Raw genomic sequence first — 14,419 nt, 5'->3', positions numbered from 1 at the left:
GGATAAGGATTGATTGAATATGTCCGTAAACACACCAGCCAGCTGGTCTGCGCAAGCTCTGAGGACACGGCTGGGGATGCTGTCTGGGCCGGCAGCCCTGCGAGGGTTAACACATTTACATGTTTTACTAATGTTGGCTGCAGTGAAGGAGAGCCCGCAGGTTTTGGTAGCGGGCCTCGTCAGTGGCACTGTATTGTCCTCAAAGTGAGCAAAGAATACCTCACCACAGGTTATTGAGAAGAGTGTGCTTGAAAGGATGCACATAACTCTGCAATGTTGGATTGTATTGGAGAGAGTCTCAGTCTTAAATCATTTCCACACACAGTCTGTGCCTGTATTTAGTTTTCATGGTTGCAAAGGGCATCAGTGTCTTGATAGCGCGATTTGCCAAGACAGGATACTCTGAGCGCAGTCCAATCCAGAAATCTGACAGTGGCTTCTGATTAAGTTAAATTTTTATAGAACCGCTTGTTGCAATTTCTATGAGGCTCTCTTGTTCAGAAATCGGTAATTGGAATGGAGGCAGGGCATGAAAGGGATAACGAATCCAGTTGTTTGTGTCATCAGTTTTGGGAAAGTACCTGCGTAATTGCACACCCAACTCACACAGCTGCTTCATTATATCACATTTGACATTGTCCATAAGCTTGAGTTCATTTGCACACAATAAAATCATACAAGGATGGAGAGACATGTTTTGTCCTTGTTAATGCAGACAGAGAAGAGCTCCAACTTCTTAATCATAGCCTCAAGTTTGTCCCGCATATTGAATATAGTTGAGGAGAGTCCCTGTAATCCTAGATTCAGATCATTCAGGCGAGAAAAAACATCACCCTTATAGGCCAGTCGTGTGAGAAACCCGTCATCATGCAAGCGGTCAGACAAGTGAAAATTATTGTTAGTAAAGAAAACCTTAAGATTGTCTGTCAATTCAAAAAAACGTGTCAATACGTTGCCCCTTGATAACCAGCGCACTTCTGTATGTTGTAAAAGCCTTACATGGTCGCTGCACATATCACTGCAAAATGCAGAAAATACAGGAGAGTTCAGGGGCCAAAATTACCATTTTCACTGTAGTGTCCAAAACTTCTTTCAAGCGGTCAGGCATTCCCTTGGCAGCAAGAGCCTCTCGGTGGATGCTGCAGTGTACCCAAGTGGCGTCGGGAGCAACTGCTTGCACGTGCGTTACCACTCCACTAGGTCTCCCTGTCATGGCTTTTGCGCCATCATTACAGATACCAACATGAGCAGCAGCTACGTTTGGCTACATACAGACCGTTAGTGGAATTCCTGCGAGAGAGTAACAGTTAATGTGATTGGATGTTAATTATTTGACTAGGCTATTTGACATTGTGTTGTTATGTTCACCCAAATGCATAGCCCCGTTGGAAAATATAAATGGATACATTTTTATTTTTTATTTGAATCACGTTTTGTGTTTGGCGTACCCACGACGGCATTGCGTGTACCCCAGGCAAAGCCTCACCTAAAGGTATAGCCCCGTTGTAAAATAGAAATGGACCGTTTTTTAAATTTTTAAATGTAAATCACATTTTTATTTGCCGTACCCCCTACGGCATCGCATTGTAGCCTCTCCAGTTTGGGAATACCTGCTTTAGACCAAATCTCCCAGCAAATAACAAGTGTACTGCACTGCAATCGACAAAGCCCAAGGGTATTTCAGTCTTCATTCAACTTAAATTGGCTAAATCAATCACCCATTTACTTCAGTGAGCTAACTTGCATGCACTAATCATTCCTTACCAGCTCAATTAATACTTTTAATTCAACATCTCTGTTCCCTGACTAAAACTTTGAAACTACTGAACACAGCCTCATGTGACATATTTGTCTTTGCATTAAGTTTTTGGTAAAAAATGGGTCGGCACTGACAGTATTTAGACTGCTCTGAAATACCTGTTCTAATTAGATACTACATTTTTTAATTGAGTTAAAGAGTGTAACTCAAGGAATGTGGATGTCAGGGTTGCTGATCTTAATGAGCATAATTAGCTAAGTAGACTGCCTCATCAAAACAGGTCTCCTTATTCATTATTTAACACTAATGGGGCCTGGTTAAACTCAGAATTAACACGTTGGCTAGTCATACTTCTTGTGTACTCTTATCCCTGATTATATGCATCTTATTCAGCCAAAATACCATGACTACCTCTTGAGTTGAGTTATAACAAGAAAACGAATACACAATCATCTGTATGAAAAGTGTCTACTGAAAGTGTGTGAAGCATGAGTCCATGATAAGGTATCCCTACCACAGGTAGCAGTCTAGTGTCAAACAGCTATGCATGTGTGTACAACTTCTGTACAACAGTTAGTGCCCTCAGCGATTCATTGCTCATTCTAATGCTTGCCGTGTTCTAAAAGTGGGTCAAAAAAGGTCTAGCCTAAAGGGAGTTATAGGGGAGATTTATGAAATAGAAATAGGGATATGAGAAAACAGAAATGCGCTCTGATGTCATAATGTCATAATGTCATCATGCAGCTAATGAAGATGAGCTTGTCCAAGTACAGTGTCAAGAGTGCAATCGGTTATTGCTCTTTTCCCTGTGGCCATAGGAGGAAATGCACAAGCCATCAAGGTTTCAACTAGCCTAGGCAGCCGATAGTGGCCGTTAGATCTGCACTATCATCAGGGATTGATGTGCCCAGCTAGTAATACACTCGTACTCTTCGTGGACCGGCTTGTACATAAAGAATCCTCCATTCAGGCTGCAAAGGCATCATTTCCCTTCTTAACTAGCTTTAATGGCGGGAAGTAAAAAAAACAACTGGAAAGATACAGTAAGTGTACTGTTTTTATAAAAACACAATTTCCCACCACTATTTTCGTTTTTCTGACAACTTAGGATGTTGCACACCATGTTTAGCCCACTATCGGCTGCCTAGGATAGGTTTCAACTAACAAATGCACACATGAAAAACGTACATTCCATCGAACCCAATCAGCGTGCAGTGCATAAAAGCATAAATAAAATGACAGATTAGACCTTTAATATTAACATGACCAAGGATTTACCACAACGTTTGGGCAATCAACATGAATGTGATGCTGGAAACGTTGATCCCCTCTACGAGTCAGTATTTGGCTTTGAAAATGTTATGAATCCCTGAACACTGATCTCCATAACTCGTTTGAGGAGATGTACTATTGATATTATGCTGATAACACCGTGAGAGCCTGTAGTGATGATCGATTATGAAGTGATTTCATTGGAATGATTTACAGATGTTGACAGGGAGTAATATTTAAACTATGCTTCAGTAGCACCTAAAACAACTTAATAATGAAACTGTAATTAAAGGCATTGGAGCAGAAATTCTGAGCTCAAAAATATTTTCATCCTGGCAGTTCAGATGTGCCATTCATTGTAAACAGAACATACTAATGAGTGCAATTGGAATCAATGGCTCCAGAAACTACCTTCAACTTCTTTCAAAATGCACACAGAGACATAAAACTGGTATCCGTGAATTAACCTGACCCTGGGTAAGGACACTGAACAAAAATATAAACACAACATGTTTTACTTTTACTAGGCAAGTCAGTTAAGAACAAATTCTTATTTTACAATGATGGCCTACCCCAGCCTTAACCCAGACAATTGTGCATCACCTTATGGGACTCTCAATCATGGTGGGTTGTGACACAGCCTGGGATCAAACCAGGTTCTGTAGTGATGCCTCTAGCACTGATATGCAATGCCTGCACCACTCGGGAGCCTTTTACAACACATGTAAAGTGTTGGTCCCGTGTTTCACGAGTTGAAATAAAAGATCCCAGTGCCCAAATTTGTTTACATCCCTGTTAGTGAGCATTTATCTTTTGCCAAGATAATCCATCCACCTGACAGATGTGGCATGTCACAAAGCTGATTAAACAGCATGATCATTGCACAGGTGCACCTTGTGCTGGGGACAATAAAAGGCCACTCTTAAATGTGCAGTTTTGTCACACAACACAATGCCACATATGTCTCAAGTTTTGAGAGAGCGTAAAATTGGGATGATGACTGCAGGAATGTCCACAAGAGCTGTTGCCATAAGCCGCCTCCAACATTGTTTTGGAGAATTTAGCAGTACGTCGAACCGGCCTCACAACTGCAGACCACGTGTATAAGCATGCCATTTGGCTTCTTCACCTTCAGGATCATCTGAGACCAACCACCCGGGCAGCTGATTAAACTGTGGGTTTGCACAACTGAAACACAAACTGTCGGAAACCGTCTCAGGGAAGCTCAGCTGCGTGCTCGTTGTCCTCACCAGGGTCTTGACCATACTGCAATTTGGTGTGGAAACCCACTTCAGTGGGCAAATGCTCCCCTTCGATGGCCACTGGCATGCTTGAGAAGTGTGCTCTTCACATTTTCAACTGTACCGGGCATATGTGTAAGGCATACAGCGTGTATGGCGTCGTATGACAAGCAGTTTGCTGGGTGCTCCATGGTGGCAGTTGGGTTATGGTATGGGCAGGCATCATCTACGGACAACAAACACAATAGCATTTTATCGATGGCAATTTGAATACACAGTGATAGCGTGAAGAGATCCTGAGGCCCATTGTCGTGCCATCACCTCGTTTCAGCATAATAATGCACAGCTCCATGTCACAAGGATCTGTACACAATTCCTGGAAGCTGAAAATGTGCCAGTTCTCTCATGGCTGCATACTCACCAGACATATCACCAATTGAGAATGTTTGGGATGCTCTAGATGGATGTGTATGACAGCTTGTTCCAGTTCCCGCCAATATCCAGCAACTTGGCACAGCCATTGAAGAGGAGTGAGACAACACCCCACAGGCCACAATCAACAGTCTGATCAAATCAAATCAAAGTTTATTTGTCACGAGCGCTGAATACAAGAGCTGTAGACCTTGAAGTGAAATACTTACTTACAGGCTCTAACCAATTGTGCAATAAAGGTATTAGGTGAACAATAGGTAAGTAAAGAAATAAAACAACAGTAAAAAGGCTATAAAAGTGGCGAGGCTACATACAGACACCGGTTAGTCAGGCTGATTGAGGTAGTATGTTCATGTAGATATGGTTGCATATATGATGAACAGAGAGTAGCAGTAGCGTAAAAGAGTGGTTGGCGGGTGGTGGGTGACAGGACAAAATGCAGATAGCCGTTTAGCCAATGTGTGGGAGCACTGGTTGGTCGGCCCAATTGAGGTAGTATGTACATTAATTTATAGTTAAAGTGACTATGAATATATGATAAACAGAGAGTAGCAGCAGGGTAAAAAGAGGGGTCCGGGTAGCCATTAGATTACCTGTTCAGGAGTCATATGGCTTGGGGGTAAAAACTGTTGAGAAACCTTTTGTCCTAGACTTGGCACTCTGGTACTGCTTGCCATGTGGTAGTAGAGAGAACAGTCCATGACTGGGGTGGCTGGGGTCTTTGACCATTTTTAGGGCCTTTCTCCGACACCGTCTGGTGTAGAGGTCCTGGATGGCAGGCAGCTTAGCCCCAGTGATGTACTGGGCCATACGCACTACCCTCTGTAGCGCCTTGCGGTCGGAAGCCGAGCAATTGCCGTACCAGGCAGTGATGCAACCAATGTTGCAGCTGTAGAACCTTTTGAGGATCTCAGGATCCATGCCAAATATTTTTAGTTTCCTGAGGGGATATAGGCTTTGTCGTGCCATCTTCACGACTGTCTTGGTGTGTTTGGACCATTCTAGTTTGTTGTTGATATGAACACTAAGGAACTTGAATCTCTCAACCTGCTCCACTACAGCCCCGTCGATGAGAATGGGGGTGTGCTTGGTCCTCCTTTTCCTGTAGTCCAAAATCATCTCCTTAGTCTTGGTTACGTTGAGGGATAGGTTGTTATTCTGGCACCACCCGGGCAGGTCTCTGACCTTTCTCCCTATAGGCTGTCTTGTCATTCGTTGTCGGTGATCAGGCCTACCACTGTTGTGTTGTCTGCAAACTTAAAGATGGTGTTGGAGTCGTGCCTGGTCGTGGGTGAACAGGCAGTACAGGAGGGGACTGAGCACGCACCCCTGGGGAGCTCCAGTGTTGAGGATCAGCGTGGCAGATGTGTTGCTACCTACCCTCACCACCTGGGGGCGGCCCGTCAAGAAGTCCAGGATCCTATTGCAGAGGGAGGTATTTAGTCCCAGGATCCTTAGCTTAGTGATGAACTTGAGGGTACTATGGTGTTGAACGCTGAGCTGTAGTCTATGAATAGCATTCTCACATATGTGTTCTTTTTGTCCAGGTGGGAAAGGGAAGTGTAGAGTGCAATAGAGATTAGAGATCCACAGCATCGACTGTGGATCTGTTTGGGCAGATTGCAAATTGGAGTGTGTCTAGGGTTTCTGTGATAATGGTGTTGATGTGAGCCACTACCAACCTTTCAAATCACTTCATAGCTACGGACGTGAGTGCTACTGGTCTGTAGTCATTTAGGCAGGTTGCCTTTGTGTTCTCGGGCACAGGGACTATGGTCCCTGTTTGTGGAGAACATGTGATCTAGAATTCTTTTCCCTCTAGTTGCACATTTAACATGTTGATAGTAATTTGGTAGAACTGATTTAATTTTCCCTGCATTAACGTCTCCGGCCACTAGGAGCACCACCTCTGGGTGAGTGGTTTCCTGTTTGCTTATTTCCTTATACAGCTGACTGAGTGCAGTCTTAGTGCCAGCATCTGTCTGTGGTTTTAAATAAACAGCCACAAAAAGTAGAGCTGAAAACTCTCTAGGCAAGTAGTGTTGCCTGCAATTTATCACAATATACTCTACATCAAGCGAGCAAAATCTAGAGACCTCCATAGATTTCGTGCACCAGTCGTCATTTACAAATATGCACAGACCGCCCCCCCTCGTCTTACCGGAGTGTGCTGTTCTATCTTGCCAGTGCAGTGTATATCCCGCTAGCTGAATATGTGAAGGAGATGTGTCGCACTGGATGAGGTAAATGGTAGTCACACCAGATACTGACTGGTTTTCTGATCCACGCCCCTACCATAACATGCATATCTGTATTCCCAGTCATGTGAAATCCATAGATTAATTGAATTAATTTAAATTGACTGATTTCCTTATATGAACTGTAACTCAGTAAAATCTTTGAAATTGTTGCATGTTGCGTTTTTATTTTTGTTTAGTGTAAATAATGTCGCACTATCCCTTTAAATATTTATCAGCTTTGTGCATTGTCCAAAAGAACAATATAGTTTAAGGGAGAAAAAAATGTCTCCTATTGATTACTGCTAGTTGGCTACCACGGTTATCATCATCATCTTCATCATTAATATCGTAGTGGCCCTCCACATACAAATCAACTTTTATAATACTTGTAGTTTCTGACATAGTTGGTCCAGCCACCACTTCCTCCTGCTGTTTGTTTATGTGTGTGTGCTTTGGAGAAAATCTCAGTAAGATCTTTTTTTAAAAAGTTAAAGATGTCTGTTGGGATGAATTACAGAGTCTTAACATCTATGGCTTCGAATTTACCATAATAAACTTTCCATTATAAGTAGCAGTAAATATTTTTATTTACTCTTCCTTCAAATATTTATCAGCTTTGTGCATTGTCCAAAACAACAATATCATATTAAGGGAAAAAAACAAACTGCTAGTTGGCTACTGGGGTTATGGTCATCACCATCCTCATCCTTAATGTTGTACTGGCCTTCCCCATTGGAGAACTGGTTTTTAGAAGGTCACACATACAAAAAATAAAAACTGTAATGGTCACACAACCCTCTACTCACCCTATACCCCACCTCTCACACCCACTCACCCTATACTCCACACCTCTCCCCACTCACCCTATACCCTACCCCTTTCCCCCACTCACTCTATACTCCACCCCTCTCCCCCACTCACCCTATACCCTACCCCTTTCCCCCACTCACTCTATACTCCACCCCTTTCCCCCACTCACCCTATACACCACCCCTTTCCCCCACTCACCATGTACTCCACCCCTCTCCCCCACTCACCCTATACCCTACCCCTTTCCCCCACTCACCCTATATACCATCCCTTTCCCCCACTCACCCTATACCCTACCCCTTTCCCCACTCACCCTATACTCCACCCCTCTCCCCCACTCACCCTATACCCTACCCCTCTCCCCCACTCACCCTATACCCTACCCCTTTCCCCCACTCACCCTATACTCCACCCCTCTCCCCCACTCCCCTTATACACCACCCCTCTCCCCCACTCACTCTATACTCCACCCCTTTCCCCCACTCACCCTATACACCACCCCTTTCCTCCACTCACCCTATATACCACCCCTTTCCCCCACTCACCCTATACACCACCCCTTTCCCCCACTCACCATGTACTCCACCCCTCTCCCCCACTCACCCTATACCCTACCCCTTTCCCCCACTCACCCTATATACCATCCCTTTCCCCCACTCACCCTATACCCTACCCCTTTCCCCACTCACCCTATACTCCACCCCTCTCCCCCACTCACCCTATACCCCACCCCTTTCCCCCACTCACCCTATACCCCACCCCTTTCCCCCACTCACCATAGTCAGCATCATAGAAGATGATGAACTTCTGCCAACGCAGCTCAGTGACCAGGGTGAGCATGACGTCGTTGAGTCGTACAGGCGGGCGGGCAGCCAGGGTGTAGCTCTCCCCGTCAGGACTTGGGTTGAGGTGGCAGGCGGTGCGAGGCGTGCCCTGGCCGTTTCTCTGAATAAACAGGTGGGGTATGTGCATGGCGTCGGTCAAGGACTGGAGGGCGTTGGCGGATGCACAGCCTGTAGATGTTACCAGTGCCAGTATGCCCTGGTTCATCAGCTCACAGGCTAAAGAGGGACAAGGATGAGAGGGACATGATGAGACAAACTTCAGACAATCCAATTAGACAGCATAGAGCACGTGGAACCAGTACTAGTCAAATGAAAGTAGTGCGCTCTGTTTGTAGAAATAACAAACAAATAATAAAATGCCCCCTGAAGATCAAACTGCTGGAGAAGGGAATTTAGAAGGGACTTATGGCTTCAGAAATTATGTGAGGTGCAGGGGCCGCAGTTAAAGGGCAGGTCAGGATAGGGCTCAGCAGTGCAGGACATTGGTAGGGTAGGACCCAGTAGGGCAAGGCAGGACATGGGCAGAGAAAAGTAGAGCAGGCCAGGGTATGGGCAGGGAAGGAACTGAGGGCACATACAGCCATGGGCATTGGGACAACAGGAAGAGGATGGATGAAAGGGCAGTTAGGGCCTGTAGAAAAGTAAACAAAACATCCCTTTAATATCACCAAAACAATTCACAAGTACTACAGCAAGTTAAGTAATAAATCCCTCTTTCCCTTTTGCACCCCCTCACCCCCACCACCACAGAAACATGTCATCCCTGAAATCTGTGTCACCCAGATTAACATACAAATCCATTTTTGTAATACTTGTAGTTTCTGACATAGTTAGTCCAGCCACCACTTCCTCCTGCTGTTTGTTTATGTGTGTGCGCTTTGGAGAAAATCTCAGTAAGATCTTTAAAAAAAGTTCAAGTTGTCTGTTGGGACAAATTACTGAGAGTAGAGTAAAATATTTATACAGAGTCTTAACATCTATGCCTTCAAATTTACCCTGATAAGCTGCCCATTATAAGTAGTAGTAAATATTTTATGAATGTTGCACATCTGTCAGTGAGTGTCTGGTTATGAATTGTTATGATGTATTGTGCTAGTTGTAAGGGTTGTAAATTAGCTTGGAGGCATTAAAACATATAAAATGTACATTTACCAGTGCTTGAAAGCTGCTGGCTGCCAAGTATACAAGTGGATGTCTTTGTTAAAATATAAAATAAAATGTACTGTCATAAGTTGAAGAAGTTTGGTTAGAGTGTAGGAGCTGTAGATCTTCCAAACTTCACACAATCTCACACTCTCACCTACACACATAAACTCAAAGGAGACACCTAAGGTATAAGTCTAATTAACAGGGGACTCTCATTCAGTCTTAATAAGGCAGGAAACTTTCAGTCAACCAGGTCTTGGGTTAATGAATACTTGTCTTGCATCAATGAGTATAGTCAGTGCACCTGATCATTTCATGAGTAAAGGTACTGCTCTCTGCCCCCATAAAATGTATAAATAGCTGTCCGGTCAACTAACCATTCCTCTCCCTTGCAGGCAGATTTTACACTGAATTTCAGAGTCTAGTATCACCAGAAAATATTCTGTGCAATCTAAAACTTCTGCAGCAAATTCCAGACTAGAGAAATGAGGAGCTTTATTTGTGGCTATTGGTAGAGCCGTATCTGTGTAGAGTTACAATCTATACATACCAAATATAATCCTCTACTACTAATCTTATTTGAACACGAAAAACATGATCACCACATTTGGAATTGAAGTCAACATTTGTCATATAGTCAACAGGCCTCTTTTTATCCTTTATCTGGGCACAAACAAAGCGCTAATGGAATGCAACAGTAATTAAATGTGTGCCCACTGTTTGTTAAAAATCACCCAATTAAGTGTAATCTCTTTGAAATGTTTAGAGAGACTCGCATGCTCATAATGACGTGAAATCCAAAACAAAAGCATTACAATGCACAAAGACCAGTCACCTAGAACAATACAGAAGGTTAAACAATGACGAATGACTATGGAGCACGGAGTGTGGTTATGCATGACAAAAGGGAGAAAGAAACTATAGCTGGACAAAAAATGCATCAGAAATCAGGAAGATCAGCTATAGCAATGTTGCTCTGATCCGCCAAGCAGCATACAAGGATGGGGGGGCATAGGATGAGGAAGGGGGCGACTGTGGATGGAGTCATACTAGGATGCAGGCGTGGAGGGACTATTAATGTGACAAATGGGACATTTATCTGCCGACTCCCAGCACAGGACTACATTAAGCCATTGTAAATCAGGAGCACTGGGGCAACTAAAGAGCATGATGAGGGGTTGAAAATAGAGGAGGAAGAGAGAGAAAGAGAGAGTGAGGGGAGAGAGAGACAATCGGGGAGATATAAATGGAAATTCTTGAAATGACAGGACCAAAAACAGCAGGAGGGTGAGAGAAGGAAATGGGGGAAACAGAGAAATTTATGAGAGAGGGAGAGATGGACTTGACTACCAAACAAGCTCCTTGGAGGCATTTAGGGGATTGAGGGCCCTATTTTCCCAGAGGCACCTTCACATTCGAATGAATCACCCATGACCTGAACCCTCAGCAGCTCAAAGTCCCTTTGTACTCCCCACTGGCTTGGCAATCACAAGTTCAGTTGGACAGTTTAGTAGAGGAAGTCAGTGGTTGAAATTACAGCACAGAAAGTACAAAACATTTAAGTCAATTACTTTTCTACATTAATTGCAGTTAATTATTAGAATGTAAAATCAAATTGTATTTGTCACATGCATGGACTCTGTGTGCAATAATCGTGTTTAATATCATTTTTGAATGACTACTTTATCTCTGTACCCCACACATACAATTATGTGTAAGGTCCCTCAGTCAAGCAGTGAATTTCAAAAACAGATTCAACCACAAAGACCAGAGAGGTTTTCTAATGCATCGCACAGAAGGGCACCTATTGAGCAGCTGTAGACAAGAATCACTTTACCCCTACCTACATGTACAAATTACCTCGACTAAAGTTTACCCCCGCACATTGACTCAATAGTTTATTTAGTAAACATTTTCTTAACTCTATTTCTTGAACTGCGTTGTTGGTTAAGGGCTTGGAATTAAGCATTTCATGGTATATTCGGCACATGTGACAAATACAATTACTTTTGATTGACCCACTCCAATTTGCATACCACCCCAACAGATCCACAGATGATGCAATCTCTATTGCACTCCACACTGCCCTTTCCCACCTGGACAAAAGGAACACCTACGTGAGAATGCTATTCATTGACTTCAGCTCAGCGTTCAACTCCATAGCGCCCTCAAAATATCACTAAGCTAAGGACCCTGGGACACCTCCCTCTGCAACTGGATCCTGGACTTCCTGACGGGTCACCCCAAGGTGGTAATGGTAACAACACATCTGTCACGCTGATCCTCAACACGGGGCCCCTCAACGGTGCGTGCTCAGTCCCCTCCTGTGCCTCCTGTTCACCCATGAATGCATGGCCAAGCACGACTCCAACACCATCATTAAGTTTGCAGATGACAAAACAGTGGTAGGCCTGATCACCGATAATGATGAGACAGCCTATAGGGAGGAGGTCAGAGACCTGGCACTGTGGTGCCAGGATAACAACCTCTCCCTCAACATGATCAAGACAATGATCGTGGACTACAGGAAAAGGAGGGCCAAGCACATCCCCATTCTCATCGACGGGGCTGTAGTGGAGCAGGTTGAGAGTTTCAAGTTCCTTGGTGTCCACATTACCAAAGAACTATCATGGTCCAAAAAAAAGTTATACAGCTGCACCTTCGAGAGCATCCTGACTGGTTGCATCACAACCTGGTATGGCAACTGCTCGGCCTCTGACCGCAAGGCACTACAGAGGGTAGTGTGTATGGCCCAGTACATCACTAGGGCCAAGGTTTCTGCCACCCAGGACCTATATACCAGGCAGTGTCAGAGGAAAGCCCTAAAAATTACCAAAGACTCCAGCCTAGTCATAGATTGTTCTCTCTGCTACTGCACAGCAAGAGCCAAGTCTAGGTCCAAAAGGCTTCTTAACAGCTTCTACCCCCAGCCATAAGACTTCTGAACAGCTTATCAAATGGCTACCCGGACTTTTAAATGGCTTATCAAATGGCTACCCCCCTCCCCCACCCCCACCCCACCCCCTTTTTACACTGCTGCTACTATCTTTTTATTATCTATGCATAAGTCACTTTACCTAGATGTACTGTACATATTACCTTACGTGAGGTGGCAGGGTAGCCTAGTGGTTACAGCGTTGGACCAGTAACCAGAAGGTTGCAAGTTCAAATCCCTGAGCTGACAATGTACAAATCTGTTGTTCTGCCCCTCAACAGGCAGTTAACCCACTATTCCTAGCCTGAAAATAAGAATTTGTTCTTAACTGACTTGCCTAGTTAAATAAAGGTACTTTTTTTTTTACATTGACTAACCTGTGCCCCCTGCACATTGGCTCTGTACCGGTACCCCCTGTATATAACCTTGTTACTGTTCCTTTATTGTTGCTCTTCAAATCAAATCAAATCAAATTTTATTTGTCACATACACATGGTTAGCAGATGTTAATGCGAGTGTAGCGAAATGCTTGTGCTTCTAGTTCCGACAATGCAGTAATAACGAACAAGTAATCTAACTAACAATTCCAAAAAACTACTGTCTTATACACAGTGTAAGGGGATAAAGAATATGTACATAAGGATATATGAATGAGTGATGATACAGAGCAGCATAGGCAAGATACAGTAGATGATATCGAGTACAGTATATACATATGAGATGAGTAAGTAAACCAAGTGGCATAGTTAAAGTGGCTAGTGATACATGTATTACATAAGGATGCAGTCGATGATATAGAGTACATTATCTACGTATGCTTATGAGATGAATAATGTAGGGTAAGTAACATTATATAAGGTAGCATTGTTTAAAGTGGCTAGTGATATATTTACATCATTTCCCATCAATTCCCATTATTAAAGTGGCTGGAGTAGAGTCAGTGTCATTGACAGTGTGTTGGCAGTAGCCACTCAATGTTAGTGGTGGCTGTTTAACAGTCTGATGGCCTTGAGATAGAAGCTGTTTTTCAGTCTCTCGGTCCCAGCTTTGATGCACCTGTACTGACCTCGCCTTCTGGATGACAGCGGGGTGAACAGGCAGTGGCTCGGGTGGTTGATGTCCTTGATGATCTTTATGGCCTTCCTGTAGCATCGGGTGGTGTAGGTGTCCTGGAGGGCAGGTAGTTTGCTCCCGGTGATGCGTTGTGCAGACCTCACTAACCTCTGGAGAGCCTTACGGTTGAGGGCGGTGCAGTTGCCATACCAGGCGGTGATACAGCCCGCCAGGATGCTCTCGATTGTGCATCTGTAGAAGTTTGTGAGTGCTTTTGGTGACAAGCCGAATTTCTTCAGCCTCCTGAGGTTGAAGAGGCGCTGCTGCGCCTTCCTCATGATGCTGTCTGTGTGAGTGGACCAATTCAGTTTGTCTGTGATGTGTATGCCGAGGAACTTAAAACTTGCTACCCTCTCCACTACTGTTCCATCGATGTGGATGGGGGGTGTTCCCTCTGCTGTTTCCTGAAGTCCACAATCATCTCCTTAGTTTTGTTGACGTTGAGTGTGAGGTTATTTTCCTGACACCACACTCCGAGGGCCCTCACCTCCTCCCTGTAGGCCGTCTCGTCGTTGTTGGTAATCAAGCCTACCACTGTTGTGTCGTCCGCAAACTTGATGATTGAGTTGGAGGCGTGCGTGGCCACGCAGTCGTGGGTGAACAGGGAGTACAGGAGAGGGCTCAGA

At 44.2% G+C, this 14,419-nt stretch overlaps 1 protein-coding gene across 1 annotated transcript in view; it reads right to left on the bottom strand.

Annotated features, from left to right (window-relative positions):
* The window catches only part of LOC112253083 (glutamate receptor ionotropic, delta-1-like), a 358,887-nt gene that overhangs the window by 135,699 nt on the left and 208,769 nt on the right, over positions 1–14,419 (bottom strand). The window contains exon 3 of the mRNA XM_042323612.1: positions 8,531–8,815. Coding sequence (XP_042179546.1) covers positions 8,531–8,815 — 285 coding nt within the window. The remainder of the gene's footprint in view (positions 1–8,530; positions 8,816–14,419) is intronic.

The sequence above is a fragment of the Oncorhynchus tshawytscha genome, linkage group LG06 (assembly GCF_018296145.1).
Source record: "Oncorhynchus tshawytscha isolate Ot180627B linkage group LG06, Otsh_v2.0, whole genome shotgun sequence".
NCBI lineage: Eukaryota > Metazoa > Chordata > Actinopteri > Salmoniformes > Salmonidae > Oncorhynchus > Oncorhynchus tshawytscha.
Note: the sequence above shows the minus strand (reverse complement) of the source record. Positions and strands in the feature narration are given on the sequence as shown.